At 38.0% G+C, this 23030-nt stretch overlaps 1 protein-coding gene across 6 annotated transcripts in view; it reads left to right on the top strand.

Annotated features, from left to right (window-relative positions):
* Positions 1-23030, top strand: part of LOC306851112 (fibronectin type-III domain-containing protein 3a-like) — an 82709-nt gene that overhangs the window by 30784 nt on the left and 28895 nt on the right. For 4 of the 6 annotated variants that reach the window (XM_079387210.1, XM_079387208.1, XM_079387209.1 and 1 more), the window contains 2 exons: positions 20879-20955; positions 21325-21574. In XM_079387210.1, the coding sequence (XP_079243336.1) occupies positions 20879-20955; positions 21325-21574 (327 nt within the window). Of the gene's footprint in view, positions 1-19600; positions 19803-20878; positions 20956-21324; positions 21575-23030 lie in introns of those variants that run through there. The other 2 variants (XM_079387211.1, XM_079387212.1) reach the window with 2 other exon arrangements.

The raw sequence follows: 23030 nt of genomic DNA, 5'->3' as shown, positions 1-23030 counted from the left end.
CCTGTAATTTTCCTCTTTAATCTAGTGTTTAGAGTTTTATTAAATACAACTAGAAGTTTCTATTTTGGTAGAGTAAATTAAAACATTTAATTATAAATTATATAAAAATACTTTATTAGGTCCAGGTTTATGACCCTGAGAATGATTTGGAGCATCCAAACATCTAGAAGTGCTTAATTTTCTGTAAGAGTTGTTTGTGGCAACATGAGTGATCGAGACCAATGAAACAAGGTTGAGTTTAATTTTTTTTCACAAGCACAATGACACGGAGTGCAACCAGTGAATCTACCATGATACACTGCTCTATCGACCTCATTTTGCAATGCAGAAGTAAGCTATTTTCTGTAAAATGTGTGAGAATAACAATTTGTTAGCCACTAACTAGATGAATAACAGTGCAGTATTGACTTTTTTTTTTGGTTTAATTAGCCATGAGAGTTAGTAACATCACACATCAAGATGTTTTGATTTCTTCTGGTTCTATTTTTGTTGGCATGATATAAAAAAAGAAAAAAAAAAAAGAAACTATAAATCAAATTTTCATGGATTTTCTTTTTGTGTGTGTGTTGCATTGTCCTGTTAGCCCTTTGATGCAGTCAAATCTCAACGTTATGCTTTCATTGAGGGCAGACAAAGTATTTGATTCTGGTCCTGGTTGGGTCGAGGTCCTGAAACACTATGTATACATACTACTAATACATACTATGTATGTATCCTTCCACTGAAAATCCCTTTCCACACGACTGCATCATGACTCCTATGCATCTCATCCTCATTCACTAAAAGAGCCATCCAGTGTTGGGTCTAATTGCCATATGCGTTGGAAGCTCAGTCACAACAGTCAGCTAGTGTTTGGTGGGTCTCGGCAGGGTTGCAATGAGATGTCTTACACCCCCTCTCAGCTTGCGAAGAGCGCTTTTTGTCTCCAGCCATTGTGTGGGACGGTGCGAACACGCTACGAACTGCCAACCTCCCTGATTGGCAGTTGCTGCAATAGGAAGAAGTGGAGTGTGACTGTAATTGAAAGATTACTGTGCCTTGGGAAGCTATTGATTAGAAAAACAATAGCATCCAGCTCATTGTATGCAGTAAGCCTGATTGTTCTGCTTCTAGCTGGCCTGATTAGCTTGGCAAGGATTTTAACTTGTGAACGTAAGCAGTCGGCGGCATTGAAATGAGATTGATGTTATCATCCGGCTTTAGCATTTAACTGAAAACCCAAACGGAAATGGTTGGTTCTGAAAACCAAAGGGCATAATTTTTTTTCTTTTCCATTTATGACTAGAGCTTTGTTAGCTTGTCTCTTATCAATGAGCGACACTCAGGTGATCATCCATCCAAATGCTGTATTAAGATTAAAGCAGAAGTGCCAAACTACTCACCACAGGATTTGGGGAAACTATGGAGGGTGGATCTTGATCCCTGTAGGGGGGTGGAAGTGCAGCGCACCAAAAATGATTGTGTGAGTTTGCAGTCAATTTTGGAGGTTGCGGGTTTAACAGACTAAATGCCACAAGTCTATCATGCATCACCAGTGAGACAAGTGTATTTTTCACTGGAACATCAAGTTGTGACATTTTGATTAAAAAAATCTACACTTGGAAAAATCGCTCACATTACGATCTAAAAAATGCATGAATTTATGATTACATGGTGGCAACAGGAATAGTTGTTTATCATTTACTCACCCTCATGTGGTTCCAAACATGTTCTTTTGTTGAACACATAAGAAGAATGCACTGGTCACTTTTTTCCAAGCAATTACAGTGAATTGGGACTGGGGCATCGCGTATGTCCAGTTCATTAACAAAATATTCTTATGAGCCAGATGTCTTTTATTTATTTTTGTTGATCGAGTTGATTGAACCAGTCCGAATGCTTTTTGCTTTATTGAACTAAACATGTTTGTTTATATATTATATAGATAGATAGATAGATATACACTATATTGCCAAAAGTCACCCCCTTCTAATGAATGTTTCTATTTTCTATTACTAAAGAGTACAAATCTTAATGTTAAAGCATATAATGATATTCTAGGGAATTGTGTGCTTCTAATTTTATAGCAACAGTTTGGACAGGACCCTTTTCCAGTCTAACATGACAGTGCCTCTGTGTATAAGGGATGAATCAATCATATCTTGTTGTACCGTGCCTTATACACAGAGGCACTGTCATGTTAGACTAGAAAAGGGTCCTGTCCAAACTGTTGCTATAAATTAGAAGCACACAATTCCCTAGAATATCATTATATGCTTAAATAGTAAGATTTGTACTAATAGGAATTACTAAAGTAGTCAAACCTGTTCATTAGAAGGGGGTTTGGCAATGTGTGTGTGTAAATATAAATATATATATATAGGGAAGGAGTTGATGAGGAAGAGTAGCGTTAGGGCGAGTGGGGCTGCTCTGCACTGGTCTGTCACTGGAAGCTGTTGTCTGTCAGTGACGTGAATGGAGTGATGACTCACCATTGCGGGAGCCGAGGGAAGAGTGTGTGTTTGTGTGTGTGTTTAACCCCTAACCTTGGAGTGAGCCGGAGGTAATGTTTAAATCCGCAGGATAAACCAGAGGGAACTGGTTTGTCCCTCTCTTCCTGATTTATTTTTCTGGCCAGATGGGCATTTGTTCTATTTCTGAATTCATTCATGTGTTTTCAGAAGCTGGAAGTACATAAACACACACACACACACACGACATCAGAGGGGTGAAACTTGTTAACACAGCCCTTTAACATCACAGCCTTAACGTTTCTTTGAATGTTCACCACCCTAGATGTGGATATTGGTGTTCAGCCCGTAAATGCCATCATCACGGTGGTTTGTGCACACTTATTTGTGTTTTTGTCTCTTGATTACTCATGTAGGAAATTAGCCATGAGTTTCCAGTTACTGACGTACCTTCACTGTCTGACTAACTGGACTTACGGACAGCAGTCTTGTAATAAATATTAGTTTTCTTCACCACCACTTTTCTTTTTGTTAATGTTTTCTAAGCATCAAATGTGGGCTGTATCTCAAAGAACAGGCATCCATCTGTTTGGCTGTTTGTTCAGATGTTCAGTAGGCTCACTATTACAGCAGGAGCACATTTCAGCTCACACGTGATGTTCTCACACTTACTTTCAGGGCTCTCAGAGTGGTTTGCAAGAATGCTGCTTACAATTTGTTAAATGTTCAGAATTGACTCAGGAGGTGTTTCTTAGTGTGGTTTGCTTACTGGCATACTGTATTGTGCATTGGAAGCACAAATCGCTCCAGGTTACCTTTATTTGACATTATACAGTGAAGCTATAGCTAAATTGCATAAAGCATCTTTCTCTTTTATTCAAAACAAAAAAGTAATTGGGAAGGTCAGGGACTGGTTGGATGCAAATAGAACTGGGTTCTTTTCTACAGTATAACACCTTTCTGAGTTGGGTTCCTATAAAACAATTATATAAAAAGAAAAAAAGAAAGCGTTGTAGTGAAGGAACTGAGCCATATCTGAACACCAGGATCCAGATGCATAAAACCGCTTAGACAAATAAAGAGTTTTCTTAATTTTAAGAGGTTTAGTGCAACTGGCAGCAGAATATCATGGAGACTCTTTTGGCTTGTGCCAGTAAGCAATTGTCTAGCAACCACCTGGAGCACTTTAGTAACCATAGAGAAAGTTCCTCGCACAACACTCTAGCATTGTGACTTCTTCAATGTTCTGTTATTCTCTTCATCTCTCATCACGAGTACTTGCTCTCCCTGCGACGCCGTTTGCGATAAGCCACATCTGGCACTTGGTGTGTGTTCCATTCTGACATTCAGACGTCAAAGTGCGGGCAGTCATGTTCTGATCGCATACTCCAGGTGACGTCACCCACTTTTTTGAAACATTTCTCTCCAAACTGTCTGAACAACTATTATATACCATTGTATTACCGTCCTTTTTTGTTACAGTACCATGGTTTTTGCAAAGATAATTTAATGATGTTCTTTGAAGAAATCATTCTTGTAGTATAAATTGCAGATGGAACTTTAATACTCAAGTATGACCTGGTTGATAATTATATTATCAACCACCATAGATAAACATATTACAATCAGATGTCATCAGTCATGCTTTGGTAAATGATAATCATGACATAAGTCAAAATTTCGACATGCTGAGGGTAAAAAGATCAATTTGAAAAAAGACGCAAATTATGTGGGTAAAAAAAAAGCGATAATTATGAGAGAGTCAGATTTTTTTGTCATTATTTTGTCTCTTATTTTAAGTTGTCATAACTGACTTTTTGTAAGTTTCAGCTTGTCAGTTTTGACTTGTCGTAAAAATGATATTTCATAATTGCGATTTAATGTCATTATTGTGACTTATCTCATAATTGACTAGTAATTTGTAATTTCACTCATCATAACTGACTTTTGTGTAATTATGTAATTGTAAGGTTGCAACAACTTTTTATTTCATAATTATATATCTTTTTATCTCATAATTATGACGTGGTATCTCATAATTAACTTTGTCAGAATTATGACATTTTATGACATAATATTGATTTACCAAAGCATGATGTAGTGTAAATAGGCTTCGATAGTATACCATGGTACAGCTACAGTATTTTGGTAAGGGTTGTGAGGCCAGTAGGACTGTATTTTTAACAGCTAAAAATGAAATGCTTCAAGCAGACTATGTGGTAGAGCAGTTGTGTTTATGGTTGTGTCTGCTGTCTGATGTGTGCGTTGGCACAGACGTCCACTGTTATGTTTTTTGGAAGGCATTATAGTGCATTTATGTGTGTGTGTGGGTTGGAACATTTCCTGTGAGTGGACATTTGTGTGGGTGTATTTATAAGGATTTACTCACCGGGGCAGCTCGGATTGCGACTGAAGCCAGCGGTGCGCTCTGGGTACTGTGACCCGATCTGTTCATCCATCCAGAGAAGCCCTTACTAATGTCACCATGTTCAGATACACAGTGCGCCTTTATTCCATCAGAATTAAATTGTGTGTAGTGCTCTTCTCTCTCCCACGAAGCATAAAAAGGCGAAATTACTCATTTGAGACTAAACAGAACTATTGTTTGCCTATAGGTTAACATCAAAGAACATGTTAGTCTTTGTTTCACGCTCATTTGAGACTAAACTAAATTATGGTTTACCTTCGGGTTGACATTAAAGAGCATGACAGTGTGAACATGCTTTTCACACAGAGACAGTGATGCACTAGGGATGCACCAATATATAAATTGAGTTCATTTGAGTTTAATATTTTATGAAATTAAAAGGACCCTGGAGTGATATAACACCTGAATCTACCACAGCAGAAAATGAGTAGCCTGGGACAGCAGCCAATTATAGTTAAATGGCCATTATATAAAAATATTTGACCACAGAGGAGGCCGCAATTGACCAGTCAGAATCAAGTGTCTCAGAGAGCTGTGTAATAAAAAATATTTTTCAACAAACAAGCACTATATTTGTTCGCAATGGACATTGTAATATAGTGTTGCGGGTGCTTCAGACATGTGATCCACTACATGTGTCAAACGTAAATCAGACAGCAAAATATTTATGTATGCTGCTTCCAATATCAGGCTAATAGAATTAACTAAAGCAAAAAATTGAAAGTGTGATTAAACAGAAGTAGCAACAGACCAAACTTTCAGATTACTGATGAAGGAAAAAGCTACACTAGTATTGGCCAATATTAATGTGTAATGTGTTCAATGGTCCTCATTCATGAAAGGCAAAAAAATTGTGTGAATTGTAGAGCCTGACCGATATATCGTTTTACCGATTTTATCGGCCGATACGAGCCTGTCGCAGATATATCTGTATTGGCGAATATGTCGCCGATATGAATTTATTTTTTAATTTTTTTACAGATCATACAGACCTTTTTCCTGAGTAAACGATGAGCGCCGCCATTACGCAGATCAAATGCATATGGTGTAATTACTTAGTTTGTCCAGCAGAGAGCGCTCCATTGTTTGCTATTGGCCACCCATGTCACTGACTGTAGTGTAGAGGTGCGCGGATTAGCTCAAACTTCACCCGAGTCTGCTGCTTCAAATTATCTGCCCGCCACCCACCCACTCCTATATTTCATTGTCACATTACAATTCTAATTCTTAGTTTTGTGTGATGATAAATGGATGGTTCATTTTTAACAGCAGACATTAGAGCTGATCTGCGCATCACTGCACGGGTCTGAGGCACACCAGTGCTGATCGCGGCCACTGAGTCAATGCTTGTGTTTATATCAGCCACGCCGCAGCCCAGAACTCATGCAGTCAGTAACGTAGCAGACTGAAAAATTAGTATCTCTCTGCAGTCCAATAGACGGCAGTGCGGTGGTGGCTTGAGTCTGTTGAATGGTGATTTAACGCTACGTTGTCACCTAGTTGGTGAGACGCAATGCTATAAAGTACATAAACAATATCCCCGTCTTTTACTCTCACAATGAGCTTATCATACTCGTATGCTACATTAGTAGGGCCCTATGACTTCCACGATGCAGAATATGCAGACGGAAGCACAGAATCCAGTCATAAAAATGGAATTTACTGTATAACGCAGATTTTTACGGAATCTGTCATATTTTTGATGAATAAATAAAAACAGTTCAGTACACTTACATGAAATCGTGATCTAGACTAGTGTCTGTGAATATTGAACTGCAAAAAGACAACGCTATCTCACGACCAATTCGTACATATTTTACGAGGTGGCTAGTTCGTACCAATTCGTATGACTTCATTCGTATAATTTTGTACGATTTGTCTAAACCCCAGTGAAGGAATAGATTTAGGGGCAGGGTTAGGTATAGATCATTCATACAAATTCATATTAATTGGCAACTCGTAAAACACGTACGATTTAGCAAAAATGTGAGGTCGTACAAATTTGTACATATTAGCCACCTCGTAAAATATGTACGAATTGCCGTGAGTTCGGGCTGCAAAAAGACTATTTAAATAGGAATCCTCATGTTCATTTGATTGCCAGAAAATCCACAACACAGAATTTGTGAAAAAAAATATTATTCATTATTATTATTATTATTATTATTAATTTTAGATTTACATTTGGAAAATCTGTGCGTTCTGCATCAACATGCTCCTGTTGGATTGGCAGTAGCTTGTTGCCCTACACAGTTACCTTGTTTATTTTCTTGATTCAAGTTATATAAATATATTGTTCTATTTGTGTTTTAAAGTTATTTATAATAAGTGATGTGACGTGTATTAAGTGCACCGATGTCAAGCTCATTTTGGATAATAAAGTTTGTTAAATTGTTAAAACCTCTTTACATATTTTTGTCACATCATTATAAGTGTTTGATTACCACATTTGAGTTATCATTGCTAAAAATTTGTTTGTGTATATATATTTTGTTTATGTATATACTGTATTCTAGCCTAAATAAAGTATAAGTCAAAAGTTTGACTGGTAATGTACTATAAAATACATATGCCGATATATCGGTCTCAGACTTAGTTTTTTTAACTCCCTAATATCGGTATCGGCATCGGTCCCAAAAACCCATATCGTCGGGCTCTAGTAAATTGTTCTTAAAATCATTAATGCAGTAGATTGAACTTGATCATTTATGTAACAATGGTTTTATGAAAAAAAAAAAAAAAAGTTGAAATATTGTTTTGCTCTGGATTCATGAATGAACCTGATGGATCTGTATATGTGGGGTCTCTGCAGAAAGATACTGTAATATATATTTGTGTATGAATTCACTCTGTTTCTCCCGCACATGTTTCATTCACTGCATCTGCAGTCCATAGCTTTCGGAATGAATGAGTCGATGACTCATCCCACTTTGCTGAAGCCTTTAGGGATGGATGGAGAGCGGGATAGAGAGAGATAGGATGAGAGAGAGGATGGTTTGGAGAAAGATCCAAGAGCTTTTTTGTTTGAGCGATGATAATCCTTCAACAATTAGATGGGTGCTGGGTTCAACAAGCTTAATCAATACGCTTATTTTATATCCTACGTGCATGTACACCTCTGCATGCCATGTTGTCTTTTTTGCAAATCATGTGGCAGTAAACACAAACTCTGTGTACTTATAAATCTGTGTGGGCTTTTGAAATTAGACAAGGGAATTATCATACCCCATTGAATACTGTCCAAGGAATGAGGAAGAAAGCATATTATCCCAGTAAGCTTGACTTCCCCCAACCTTTCTTTCTCTATCGTGTTATTCTTTGAAGCATTACGAGAGGAGACAGTGGGATGTTCACCAAATCAAGTTTCTTGTGTTCCATAAACATCGCTGTGGTCTTTTTATCCTTCCATGCATGTAGAGGACGTCACTCGGTCCATCGTGGCATGACGGGGAGCTTGTTATGCCACTGTGGAGGATGCAAATGAAATATTTAGCATTCATAAAAAGGAAGAGACTTCCTTAAATTGCTAAATCCTTAAATTAGTATTGTCTAAGCATAACCAGTACTTTGGTAATCCTTCTATCCATTTACCCGAACTGTGTATCACCTGCCTTTTAAATCTGTTGACAACTCTCTAATCCACTAATCTAATGGAATATTGTAGGACCCTCTTAACCAGTGACAAGTGTTAAGAGAATAGAGCCTCCAGTACACCTAGAAAGAAGAAAATAGTTACAACTAATCAGACAACAGCTAATCAGTAATGCCAGTTTAGAGCTGGGTTAACCTTTTGTAATTAGCAATTAGCCTAGACGAGATGTTGGTGGAACTGTTTGATTTTATTATTTCTGGTGCCGTTGTAATTAGACCCAGACAATGTGGACACATTCCCAGTGTTTTAGGCAGGATTAGCTGAAACAAAGAGCCAAGACCCAGACTGGATCCAGGAGCACAAAGTGAAATGTTCCATTAGTTACATTAATTTCCTGTGGATTGGAAAACTGTTATACCAAGTGTGACGCAAATTTTCAACATTAAATAATGTCACAAAATCACAACCAAATCAGGTATTGATACTTAAATCTCCAGTGTGCACTGCAATAACCACAATAACATCATTGCTTCTAGGGCTGTGCGATATTTTTATTTATTTATTTTTTTTCCACAGATATAGCGATTTTTGATTTTGCGATTTTAAATTAGCAAAGTCAAGCTTCAGCTCAGTATTGTCACTAATGTGCAGCACAGTATGAGTATCATTACCCTGCTGAAAAAAACAATAGAGACCGTCAGAAATTCTTATAATTTCCATAAAAACCAATACAAAATTCCTTTTTGTTTTGGGCATTATTCCAATAGGAATTACTGTTGTTCTATTGGTTGCCATCTGCTAGATTACATCAAAGACTATATAAATATACTTTGATTACATCCCACCAATAGAATGCATCAAATACCAGTAGACACCATTATAGTTTACATTAAAACCAATACAATTCCCATTATAACCCTTAAATCCATTACATTTTCTATTGTTTTTTGGGAGGGGTTCTACTGTTTTTTTTTTGTTTGTTTGTTTTTTTTCTGCAGGGAAGATTATATTGGTATTACTACTATTACAGAATTACAGAATTTCACAGGAAAGATTTATTTTTTATAAATAAAGAACTGTATTTCTTTAGTCAATTATTAAAGTATTACGTTACACTGGCTGATTCATTCATTTTTAAGTATTTGGGATTTTAAGAACAAGTGGGAAATGTGCTGAATGTTTCATTTCATCCAAGTGAAATTGGCAAGCCGTTACTTAATTTACATTCGTTTTAAACGCGGAGCCAGGCGTGAGTTGACAGGTTGCGCGCGTGCGTCAGGCCTCGTCCATATGCTCTTGCAAATGACCTTTTTTTTTTTGTTCGTTGTCTGTCATTTCGAAGCTGTAGTTACATACGTTTTTCTTTAGTTTTAATTTGCCTAACTTTCGATCTGACCCTTTTTAAATGGTAGGCGTTTACACAGTTGGCTAGAGCAGTGCTGATTGGGGAGAACAGAGGTGCGCTCAGTCTGTTGGTCAGTAAGACCGTCACTCAAGGCGGGCAGTCATGCAAATGCTCTGGATCAGAGTAATATCTCGTCCACATCGCAGGCTTTGCGATTAGCAAATCGCAACGTCTCAAATCGCCATTGCATCGATTCGATTAATCGCACACCCCTAATTGCTACGTTATTACGACTTATAAACTCAATCTTTTGAGAGCTCGAACTTGTACCGCTTGACCACTGTAACGTCGTGTGTAAATATTTAAAATTTCATAGTTTATTTTAATAAATGATTATTGCTAATGTCTTAATAATGCAAGAATAATGTAACAATTATAGATATACAATACAGTTTAATGTAGCCAACACTGAGTTGAGTAAAATCTTGTCCTGCTAAATAAATGGCAAGCTTATTAATAAGGTATTTGTGTAACAAATATTACTTGTTGTATTGTGGTTTGTCTATTGATTACATTAGTCTTGACTTTAATAGTGTTGCCATAGAAATTCACAATCCTGAAGTCTGAAGACATGAGTGGCTCCAAGAACATCCCAGATTGTCATCTAGGAATTACAACATGGCTTAAATGCATGCTTGCATGTATTTTTGCAAAACTAGTGGCACCAACTGGAACTACAGTCTGCAAAGAGTGTTTGAGCATCCATCTGTAACATCACCAGTCGCATAAGTTTGGGTCAGGACTAGAGATCGACCGATATATCGATTTACCGATATTTTTCCCGATATTTAAGCATTTTTCCATAATCGAATATCGGTTTTGTAATATCGGATTCCCCGATAAACGTTTTCAGAATTGCGCGCAGGATCGCAATTGCAGCTCATCTGAGGGGAGACGAGACAGCAACGGAGTGCAGGTACTTGATTTGCTGTAGTTAGTAAACTATTTAATATTACAGGCATTAATGCACAAATTAGATGTATTACATAAATGCCTGATATAGTTTAAATGCAACTTGGCTCTAAGAAATATGATAAATAAGATACTCTGTCAAGCCCTGTCCCTATAAAGATAGGCTATAACTTTGCCTGAAATAACACAGCCATGAATTAGCACATGGTGGAAATAAAAGCGCTGAATTTAATTCTCTCTGTGGTCTATTAGTCTCGTGAAGTCGGAGTCACATAGATAATCCGTCAAGTCCTCTCCCAATAAAGACGTAACTTTGCATGAATTAAATAATACAGCCATGAATGATTGCATGTTGGAAAGAAAAGCATTGAATGTAATTCTCTCTCTGTTGTCTATATGCTCATCATTAGTCTCGTGAAGCCACTTTCATATTGCAGTTCACTCAGCGGGTTGATGCTCAAGAAATGCTCAGCACGGCCACCGCATGTAACTTTTAACAAGATTCACTTTTTTGAAGCACCCTAAATCGTATTAACACTTACTATATAACCATTATTTCATTTATAAACATCTAAATTAATACAACTCTATGGAAATTAATTATTTATTATCTCCGCGATCGATCGCAGTTTGAGTAGCCTATAGTTCTGTGTAAAGGCATAGATAAACCGCGCTGTCAGCAGCATAATTTAGAGCATGCCAGTTGAGAAATGCAATAAAATACAATGCTTGTTATATTCCAATATTCCAGAGAATATTATTCCGTGAATGAACATTATCCAGTGAATTATTCTTCACTCTTTATCCTATTAAACAGCTTATAAACCTACTAAAACTGTAGTTAAAAATGAAGTTGATATGACTCCTTTCCTTTATTTTCTCCATTTGAAAACATTAGACTTTCTATGTTCATTTTGCTTACTGCTAATATTAGTGTTGCTGCTAAAGCTTTTTATAAATAAAATGTTTTTTATTGTTGTAATACGAAGATTAAATTGAACATGACAGGGCTCTAGACTGCGACCAAAATGGTAATTGTTTGCGAGTTAAAATTTGACGTGGTCGCATTTGTACGAGTGCCAGGTCTGCGCTACTCCAAAGCGTCTGCTTCATACAGCGCGCGCTGCCAGCCGCAGCACATTATAGCAGGAGTCAGATTTCACTGATCACGTGAAGAGAGGTGCTTTCAGCCGAGCGCTTAGTGGGTAGAGCCTGGTTTATACCCGCCGCGTCAGCACGAGCGTGAAGGTGCGCGTCGCGGATGGAGCGCAACGGATGGATTTGTTTTCAAACTAAAGTAAAAGACCGCTTCTTAAACCAGAGAAGGTGAACGTGGTGGTATTCTTGTAGAAAAAACTCCTGTCAGCTACAGCCAGTTTAGTTTTACTTTTCTTTTTGTTTTCGTTTTGAGAAGCTTGTTATCTTTGCTGTTTACCTCAGGTTATGCTATGGAGGCTTTCCTTAATTAAAAAAAAATATATATTAATATTTATTTGCTTCCTCAGAGTTTGCTAAACATTCTGTAATATACTAGGTATATAGTACAGCATGTGGTGTGTCCTATGCCATGCCTCGTCTTATTCGTTTTTGTTGATAAATGTTATGTAAGAGTTTGTCATTGTCAACGTACTGTTTTATTGTTGTTGCGCTTTTTAATTAAGAATAACAATGAATCCATCTTTTGTTTTAGTCTTAAAAAGTTAAAGGTGTATAGATATAAGCAAAACAGACAATGATCTTTTCTTGTAAAATGTGACACCAAGATCGCAAATTTGAAAGTAAAAAGTGCACGAAAAAAGGAATTCCTGTTCACAAAATTTAAATCACAAATAATACCGATGAAAAAGAACGAGTTGAATGTTGAAAACTTTCGTTACCATATAACTATAAACTATGATAAAAGTTCATCAGCATGCATTGATTAATCAAATGTTGTAGCAAAAACAAATTGCAACCAAATTATGTGCTCGTGCGCAAAAGTGAGATCAGTGGGAAGAATGAGTCTAGAGCCCTGCATGAAAGACTGCTAATTCTCAAAACATTTTTTGTTAAAATGACTGAAAGGAGGAAAAACCAAAGTGAAGTATGGACTTACTTCACGCAGTCATTTATTTACTTTATAACAGTAAATAAATATCGGTTCTGCATATCGGTTATCGGGCACATAGACATGCAAATAATTGGTATCGGTATCGGTTATAAAAAATCAATATCGGTCGATCACTAGTCAGGACTACTTATTTATCTCAACACTAAAAAGCTGGCCAAGTTTTTAACTTTTCTTTTGCGATTTTGGTGCCAAAATGACACCCTGCAACCTAAATTAATATACCATGCAACCAGGTAAAAGTACTGATTGAATATTTTATTACAGCACAATTTAACATTCACACTGACAGCGATTTGTAGGAACAAAGCACTTAGACATCATTCATTTTCAAGTTGGAGCTGGAGGTTTATGGTGACGTGTGCGATCGCTAATAAAGTTCCGTGTAGAACTTTATGAAAAGTAACCATAATAATGAAGCTCACATCTGCTGCGTGATATGTTTAAATTCAAGAAGGAATACCTACTCGCAACGAAGAACACAGCAACTGGGCGACCGCCAGAAGAGGTTTTATCAGTTTCTCAAGTTTCTATCTAACCTGAATATTAACCCTTTATGTAGGTTTAACTGTGTTTGCATATCCATCCATCTATCTTCCGCCTCTTATCCAGGACTCGGATCATGGTGACAGCAGGCTAAGTAAGGATAACGTCCTTTTCCCTGGCCACTTCCTTTAGCTCATCCTGTGGGAGCCTATGGTGTCCCCAGGCCAGCTAAGAGAGATAACCCTCCAGCCTGTCCTGGGTCTTCTCCAGGGGTCTCTTCCCAGTTGGACATGCCTAAAACAGGGAAGATGACCAGGAGGAATGTGCTGCTCTTTAATTACCATTGAAGATTAAAGGAAGACCACTTTATTGTCTGCATTCTACATTTTATCTATCAGGAAACTACAACTGAGAAATGGAGAGCTGCATTGGCACTGTCTGTCAGGATATCAGCAGAGGATGAGATTGTCGAGATGTTGAACATCTCAAGTGACACGACCGTCAGGCTGTAGCCTAGTTTTCCTGTTCATCTTATTGGATTTCACCAGAGCGTTTGGAGCTTTTACTGAACAGCCTGAAGATCGAGAGAGAGCCACAAAGGTTCATCGGTTTGTGTTTGCTGTCAGCTCTAGTGAGCAGATCTCAATGATGTTGGCTTTCCTAGCCAGTCCTCAAAATGTGTTTCAGAGTTATGCTGAGTTATGGTTTATGTTTAGACTTGTCGGTTCTTGGTTGTGTTTGTGTCTGAGAGAGAGAGAGAGAAAAGATTTAACGGCTGTTTATTCTCAGAACAGAACCGCCTGTTTGGAGTTATTCTTGGCTCAGTGCGTGTGTGTTTTTCTCGTCCTCTACGTGTTTGTTGATGTTTCCTCTGGAAGGCTGGCACTGGGGGTCCACGTCAGCAGAACAGCAGACCGTTCATGCTGTTCTGGTGTGTGTGTGGGGGGTCTGGAATGAGAGAGAAAGAAACAGAAAGAGGGAGGGCGATGTGGCCTTTTGTGTCTGATCTCTGTCTGTGCTTGTGCGTCAGTCTGATGTAAAAGTGTGGGTGTCTTTTTTTTCCTTTCAAGCCCATCACCCTTTTTTCCACACCTAGCCCATCCTTCATTTTCCTTCGTAGCCCATACATCCTTTGACCTTCCTAGCTGTCTTATCTTTTTTTCACTTCATTCATTGATTCTTACATTGATTCATTCCTTCATTCAGTTGTTTGTGTTTGTTTATGTGTGTTTGTGTGTGAGATAGTTGGGGTGGATTACACAAATTTGTGTGTGTATAACTGGGAAAGCCTGTCATCAACGCATCTACGACTCTCTTTCACCCTTGGAAGAAAATGCAGCCACAAACGGATGCGACATTAGCATCTTTCCACGCCCCCGCCAAACCATATCGTAAATCAGAAATCGATCGTCTTACTCAGGAGGGTCTCTGATGTAGAATTGGATCAGATTCCTCCCACGGTCTGGGTATTTTGGCTCTGAGGTCACCAGACGCAGGGCCGTTAGTCTGAGTCGTTAGTCATCAATTAGTCCGCTCGAGTCTCTCCTAAAACGGACTTCAAAGCCAGCGCAGCACTCCACATCAAAGTGAAGAGCTAATAGTCCTCTATGCTCTTTGTAGTACTACAAGGCTTATTATAAGACGGGCTGATGATTTTAATAGGATGCATTATTGAGTAATGTTGTCTATGAGTAGTGCTGTTGTTTTTTAAAATATTAGCATTAGTGGTTGACCGAAATGGTGTTTTAAAAGGAGATGCCAGTATCTAGAGAGCAGGGTGTTTGTATAGCCCAACCAGTGACACATGCTTGATGGTGTCTACACAACCTGTAGTACACAGTTAAGCATACAGTTAAGGTCAATCGACCCTTTTCACATTTGTGGGGTTTACAGAAGCAGACATTGTCATAGTTGGAAACGTCAATAATGGTGAGCAGAAACAACAACAAATATAATTGAGTTCACCAATTGACCCTTCCCAGTAGGGCTGCACGATACATCGTTTCAGCATTGATATTGCGATAGTCACATCGCAGGATGTGCTATGTTTAGTGTATTGATTGTTATATTTATACTGATAGTTTTTGCGACAGCTGTCACGTCGCACTGCCCTGCGCTGTCTACACGACAAAGTGACTGTTGCAAATCATGTGACCTTTGTGTCAGTACTTCATAAAAAGAACTAGAGATTTACTCTCGGGATTTGTTGTGCGCGCCGCATCCACTGTAGACAGCATCACTGATTATAATGGGTTCTATTGTATTTTGTTGCGTTGCGCCGCTCACGTCCGGTGTAGACATGCCATGCAGATGCACGTGAACACTGAATTCCGTTCATCTCTGTGTCTATTTGTGTTTGAAAAGACACATGTGAAACTGTCAAATGCATGTCTCCACAAGTATCCTTGTAAACACGGTTGCTTATGGCTTAAGTGAGGGTAAACAATTGAGAAAGTAAATGGATAGTATTGACTCACCACAGTTTAATGTTCCTGAGGCTTTCTGTGTCATGAATGTTAATCAAACAGCAAAACAGAGAAAAATTACTTTTGTAGCTTTAACAGATTTATTACATTTAATTTATACAGTGAAGACTATGCAGTTTTATCTTACATTTGATTATTCAAATTCTGTACCTGAATGCTGTTAATTACCTGAAGAATATAAAGCACTTTTTATTTTATTTGTATCATTTATTTATGTTTGTAATTAGCTTATTTCCTATCCTGATTTATGCAGCCCTACTTTCCAGAGTGATTGATTGACAGACGATCTGACTAATCATAACACTGAATCTGCCATTTTTGTCCGACAATCAAACCAGACTGGAGAGTGGATTAACATTGGTGGACTTGAACCTTCTGATGTTCATTCATGTTTATTTCATGCTATAATTAGTATAGGTGATCGCTTCATGTGCCTCTTTAATTGAGGCACTACAACAATCTGTCATGACACATTAAAGTGCCACAAAGTTATTTTTATTGTTTGAATAAATTGAATTCCTTAAAGACAAAATTTAAAGCTGAGACTTTTCAAACCTAAAGTAACCTGCTCTGTCTTATCTGCCGGCATGTTGTCAGTTTCCTCTTTGCTCCACAATGTATTTTAACTGCATGGTCGGAAGAGAGAAAGTTGTTAAATTTGCTGTCATCTCCTCAGCCATAATACTAGAAAAATGGAAAAAAAAAAAATATATACACCTTTGCTAGATTAGATTTTCTGCAGTATGTTAATAACTGTGTAAAGGGTCTATTAATTTCACTGCATTTATGCTGCCTCTTAGAGACATTAAAAAGTCATTTAAAAGATCTGAGCGAAGACATACAGTGGGGCTAATAAGTATTTGATACACTGCCGATTTTTCAAGTTCTCCCACTTACAAAGAATGGAGAGATCTGTAATTTTCATAGTAGGTACACCTCAACTGTGAGAGACAGAATATTAAAATAAAATCCAGAAAATCACATTGTATGATTTTTGAATAATTAATTTCCATTTTATTGCACGAAATAAGTATTTGATCACCTACCTACCAGCAAGAATTCTGGCTCTCACAGACCTGTTAGTGTGTCTTTAAGAAGCCCTCCTATCCTCCACTCATTTCCTGTATTAATTGCACCTGTTTGAACTTGTTACCTGTATAAAAGACACCTGTTCACACACTCAATCAATCAGACTCCAACCTCTCCACTATGGGCAAGACCAAAGAGCTGTCTAAGGACACTAGGGACAAAACTGTAGACCTGCACAAAGCTGGGATGGGCTACAGCACAATACATAAACAGCTTGGTGAGAAGGCAACAACTGTTGGCGCAATTATTAGAAAATGGTAGAAATTCAAGATGACTGTCAATCTCTCTTGGACTGGGGCTCCATGCAAGATCTCGCCTTGTGGAGTATCAATGATCCTGAGAAAGGTGAGGGATCAGCCTAGAACTACACGGGAGGACCTGCTCAATGACCTGAAGAGAGCCGGGACCACAGTCTCAACGGTTACCATTAGTAACACACTACACCTTCATGGATTAAAATCCTGCAGCGTTCGCAAGGTCCCCCTGCTCAAGCCAGCACATGTCCAGGCCCATCTGAAGTTTGCCAAAGACCATCTGGATGATCCCAAGGAGGCATGGGAGAAGGTCATGTGATCAGATGAGACCAAAATAGAACTTTTTGGTATAAACTCCTCTCGCCGTGTTTGAAGGATGAGTACAATCCCAAGAACACCATCCCAACTGTGCAGCATGGGGGTGGAAACATCATGCTTTGGGGGTGCTTTTCTGCAAAGGGGACAGGACGACTGCACTGTATTGAGGGGAAGATTGATGGGGCCATGTATCGCAAGTTTTTGGGCAACAACCTCCTTCCCTCAGTAAGAGCATTGGAGATGGGTCGTGGCTGGGTCTTCCAGCATGATAATGACCCCAAACACACAGCAAGGGCAACTAAGGAGTGGCTCCATAAGAAGCATTTCAAGGTCCTGGAGTGGCCTAGCCTTGAAAAATCAGCAGTGTATCAAATACTTATTTGCCCTACTGTAGTTGGAAATAATTTTAGTTTATCAAAATTCTAATTTTTTGGCAATGCAATTTATTCCAAATATTTTCCCTTAAAATAATGAAAGAATTGCTCTCAGATCCATTAAGTGAACATGATAATAAAATTTGATGATTTCGGTCCCTATTTGTTGTACATGTTGTTGTGTTGTTATTACCTTAAAGTTAGCTCATTGCTACATTGCATTAAACTCTTATTTCCAAAACCCAATGAAATTCCTATATGGGACTGATTTGCATAACCCTCAAAACGTAGTTAATGTCCAATATAAAATTCAAGAGTTACCCCGTTCGAAAGAAACATTTCTGTTTTGAACCTGTCACCAACCACATACACACTCATTTATACACAGAGACCCACTTTGACGCTGATTATAGAGCAGCAACGGCTTGCGCGCCGTAATTACTGCCAGCAAGCACTTGCTGATTATGTGAGTTAGTCTGTTCATGGAATGAAAACAGCCGCGATCTGGTCGAGGAGTATGTGAGCTGAGATCTAATACAAGATTGACACATGATGTTGAAACAAGAAGCACTAAACCGCCCCATGTTTGTGTGTTCATCTGACATCCTTGCTGTATGTCAGAGATATGATGTTTAAAAACAATCTGACTGTAATCGAATGCTGTGTGTAGATCAGTTTCCTGGTGCTCAGGTGGAACGCGAGGGGTGCTCAGCTAATGGAAATGTTAGGACAGGACTCTCCTGGCTCTGGCTAGATTAATAAGGTTTGTTTATGGTCAGGTTGAGCAGAGCAGGTCAGCGTGTTCCTCCCATTATGCTACATCCAGGTGCTTAGGCCCAATTTTATCTTTTCATTGTGTTTTTCTGGCATAGCTAGTACAAATAATAGTGCTGCAGTTTCCATGAAAGACAACATGAGAGATATTTGTGGAAAATGTGACTTGAATAGTGATCTAAATGTTTACACAGAATGGTCATTTGTAATTCCGCTGTTGTCCAAAATATCAAAAAACACAGAGGAAATAATACTATATTATAAATTGAACAAATTAGCAAATAAAAATCTATGTCTTGGCCATGATCAGTTAATATATCAAATAAAGCAGAGAACTTAATATCCAACTAAATAAAACACGTTGTCTTTTGATGTAATTTATTTTTTTTTCAGCTGAAAATTTTGTGTTGTTTTGCATTATTACACACTATTTTTCCAGCTTTGAAACAATCTGTATTGTTAAAAGCGCTATATGAGTAAAGGTGACTTGACTTGACATAAAATTGTAAATATTATTTATATTTTAGTTATTTAAAATAATTAAAACGTTGTCATCAGTATATCAATGACATCAATGAGAATTTATAAATTTTTAGGTGAACTATCCCTTTAAAAGAACTAGAGATAAATAATCGCAAAGATTTAACCCTTTAAAAGAGCTTGTTGCTGTCTGTGGCATGTAAGAATTTTATTCCTAAAGCAATTAATTGATATATAAATATGTATATTTGTATTATTAAAAAATAAATGTAATATTTTTTCTTTTGTTTTATTTTAAATAATTTTAAAAAAATGTAATTTTATTTATAAATTTTTTAATGTATTTTTTGCTCACAGAACAGTGTAGTTACGGTGTATATTTTAGCAGTAGTGAACTTGATTGTGTCAGCCAAACCTTGAACCCTTATTCTGTAGTTGTAGTGCAGAGGACTTTTACCTTTTACCTGTGACTGAAGGATCTAGTTTGGAAAGGTGGAGCTAGAAACCTTTCACTAAAGAGAAGGAAGAGGGCGAAAAATAAATACAAGCCCACACGCACATTCCTATTCTTCATGGAGGACTGTTATTTTCTCTGTTGCTTTGATCTTTTACCATGAGCGAAGGAACACCTGCACAGCAGGACGGAGGTCTGTGTTTACTTGTGTCCTTTTGTGTTTGCTGTCCTTTGCATCATCCAGCTCTAACAAGTTCTGCGAGTCTTATCTGAAAGTGAAAGTGTCGGATTGCAAAGGAATGCATGAAAGAGCTGATCTGTAACAGGCTTTGCTGAGTCTCAATTTTTTCCTGTACAGTGTAGTACTCCAGTACTAAAACTTCCACCGACTCTGGCATTTTCTCAACTGCTATACAGACACATTCAGCTCAGTGTGTTTCTTTACCCAGCTAAGTAAATGTCAGGAATTATTCGCACTGACGTGCTAAATATGCTTATCAGTGTTGGGGCAAAAACTAAAACTCCTTTGATGTGAAAGTGAACTGCGCACAGCAGTAAATATGACCCAAAAATAATAGCTTTTCTGACCTGCTTTGTGTTTAAAGTTCACTCAAACATTTGCTTTCATCATCATTATTTACTCACACTGGTCAATAAGGATCCAAGCTTAAGTTTAGTTTAGTTTAAGGTTCTTAGAAATACAACCTTTGTATTAATGTTGATTTAAGTATAGTTTTGAAAAATCACCATTTCAGTGATCACATGAAGGTTATACCACATGACATTTTTTCCAATTAAAAACTGCTAGCATTTTCCTTATACCTTGATTACAAGAGTGTACATATATAATAAAAAAAAAAAAAACATTTTATGGGGGGAAAAAAAATGGAAGTGGAAATATTACACCCCATAACCTGATTTCATCAGCAGAACTTACTTTTTAATGCTGCTTTGCTTATTTTAATAATAATAATAATATTAATAATAATTCCTAATTACTTTTTCTCAATTAATCTTTTAATGAATCTTTTTAAAGATCTTAGTGAAAGATATATATTCTGTATATATATATTCTGTTTCACTCCGAAATGCATCACATTACAAAAGTAAAAACGTGATTTAGGGAGCAATGCACTTTAGATCACATGACAATGTGACGCTGCTTTAAATCACTTTGTATTGTATAAAGCACTATAGAAATAAATGTGACATGACGTGGTGTGTGTTTGACTTTTTTTATACTTATTGTTCATAATGTTTCCTCTACAGGTCCTGCTCAGGTTCCCATGATGTCCCCAAACGGTTCAGTGCCTCAAATCTATGTGCCTCCTGGATACGTTCAACAGGTGAGTCATTACGGAAATAGTTTTATATTATTTTTATGGGAGTTATTTTGGTTTGGTGAAAAGGATGCAATTTTCAGTCTAATTTACGTCTCTGTGGCCCTTTTCCAAACCATTTAGCGTTTTCTGGCATCATAGGCACTGTCAAAGCGAAGGCTGTTGTTGACAGTAGTCTGTAAAATGATGCTGCCTTGGGACACTTTTATAGGAATCCCTGCCTATAAAAGAGCTAGGTGGAGCACATTGGAACAGATCAAACAAAATAATTTCTAAAATGCTGTACATTTCAACAAGATATCAAAATCTTTAACGCAAATCAGGCTAAAAGTATGGTACGTGCCTGCGTCATTTTCTCTCTGTCTTTCCATATAGATCATTGAGGAGAACGGAGTGAGGCGGGTGTTGGTCTTACCTCAGACGGAGTTTCATCCGGGGGGCCATTCCCCGCTTCACCACCCGCCGCCCCACGCCCACCTGCAGGCCTTCATCCCCCACCCTCACATCATGCACCCTCCCCCTCCCCCTCACCTGTACTCAGGCATGGCTGGAGGAACCGGAGATATGAACCCCCAGTACATCTCCCAGTACCATCCGGCACACACGACCATCTACTCAGAGCAGGGTCAGTTTACACACACACTTTTGCCTCACCAAGAGTGGGGACTGCATGCTGCGCCACTGCTGACTCTTCAAGGGAAAAAATTAAGAGTTTATTTGCAAAAACCGATAAACTTTAAGAAAAAATGAGCTGATTGCCATGAATTAATCTCCGCATATAGCGCGATCTGAACCCTAAACACGTTTTGTCAAAAAAGCCGGTATTGTCCACTTCCATGCATCGCGAGTTCACGTTTTACTGCAGAAGCCGACAAGCACCCGTGTTGTTTTTGAACAGAAGCCGATAAGTCCATTTTAGCGAATCAGCGCACTGTATTCAGGTCAGGTGACAATGCTACTTTCACTTTGAAAAGATGTGCTAGCTGAGAGGAGTTTCGTCAAAACTGATTAAAAGTGATCGAGGATGGATCATTTCAATGAACTTGATGAACCTGTGATATCTTCTTCAGGGTGAAAAAGGAAAATAAAAGCTGAAACGTTTTCACAGAACCTTGCAAAAGCAACATGTGATGAGGGAAAAACTCATATAGTTTATGATCACAATAACAACGCATCTGCATTGTCATTGGAGGAGATTACAAAGATTAAATGAGTGTTTTTTTTTTTTTTTTTTTTTTTTTAACTCTAAAACATGAAATGTGGAGTTATCTGCTTTTGCCAAAAACGACTGTTGGAGTTTGCTATAAAACACACTTTTAATATGTAAAAAAAAAGCATACTTTCAATGAACTTTGTAAATTACATGAATTTGTTTAGTTATTATTACTTAATCAAACCAACCCAACTGCAGTTTGATTGATATTACTTGGAATGCGCAATAAAAAAAAAAAAAGATTTCTGAAAATAAATAATGGAGTTATCGGTTTCTGCAAATGAGTTCTTCAAATATAGGCCTATATTTTAGCTGAGTTATGGACTCTCATGGTGCGTTCACACCGGACACGAATGAAGCGTTAAGCGCGAGTGATTTACATGTTAAGTCAATACAAACACGCGAATAGACATCCTGCGGAGCAAATCGCGCAAGTTGAAAAATCTGAACTTGGGCGGATATTCGTGCCGCGTTAACCAAACAGGAGCTTGCTCTAGTAGTGACGCGATTACGAGCGGAGGCAGAAATCCAAAACAACAATAGAAGACAAAATCATTGTCACTGTATGTGGATACCCGGAGCTGTACCATAGACCAAAGATTACCTGTTAGATTTACCCAGAACGAATTATATCTTATGTTTATCCACTACAGAGACATCAGAGCCAGCGGCAAATGTCAGAAGGACTAGCCGAAGTTATGCTCCTCTCTTCGGGATACATGAGCACGAGCGCCCGGTGATCGCCTGGAGCTCACGGCTTCGAAATCGGCGAAGCACATTTTCAAATAGGCGCTGTTTTTATACATAAACCGCAGATTTGAGTTTTAAACAACTACATTCTCGGCTGAAATACACGCGTCCAGTGTTT

Source organism: Barbus barbus (assembly GCF_936440315.1).
Source record: "Barbus barbus genome assembly, chromosome: 31".
Classification (NCBI taxonomy): domain Eukaryota; kingdom Metazoa; phylum Chordata; class Actinopteri; order Cypriniformes; family Cyprinidae; genus Barbus; species Barbus barbus.
This window is presented reverse-complemented; position numbering and strand designations above follow the sequence as displayed.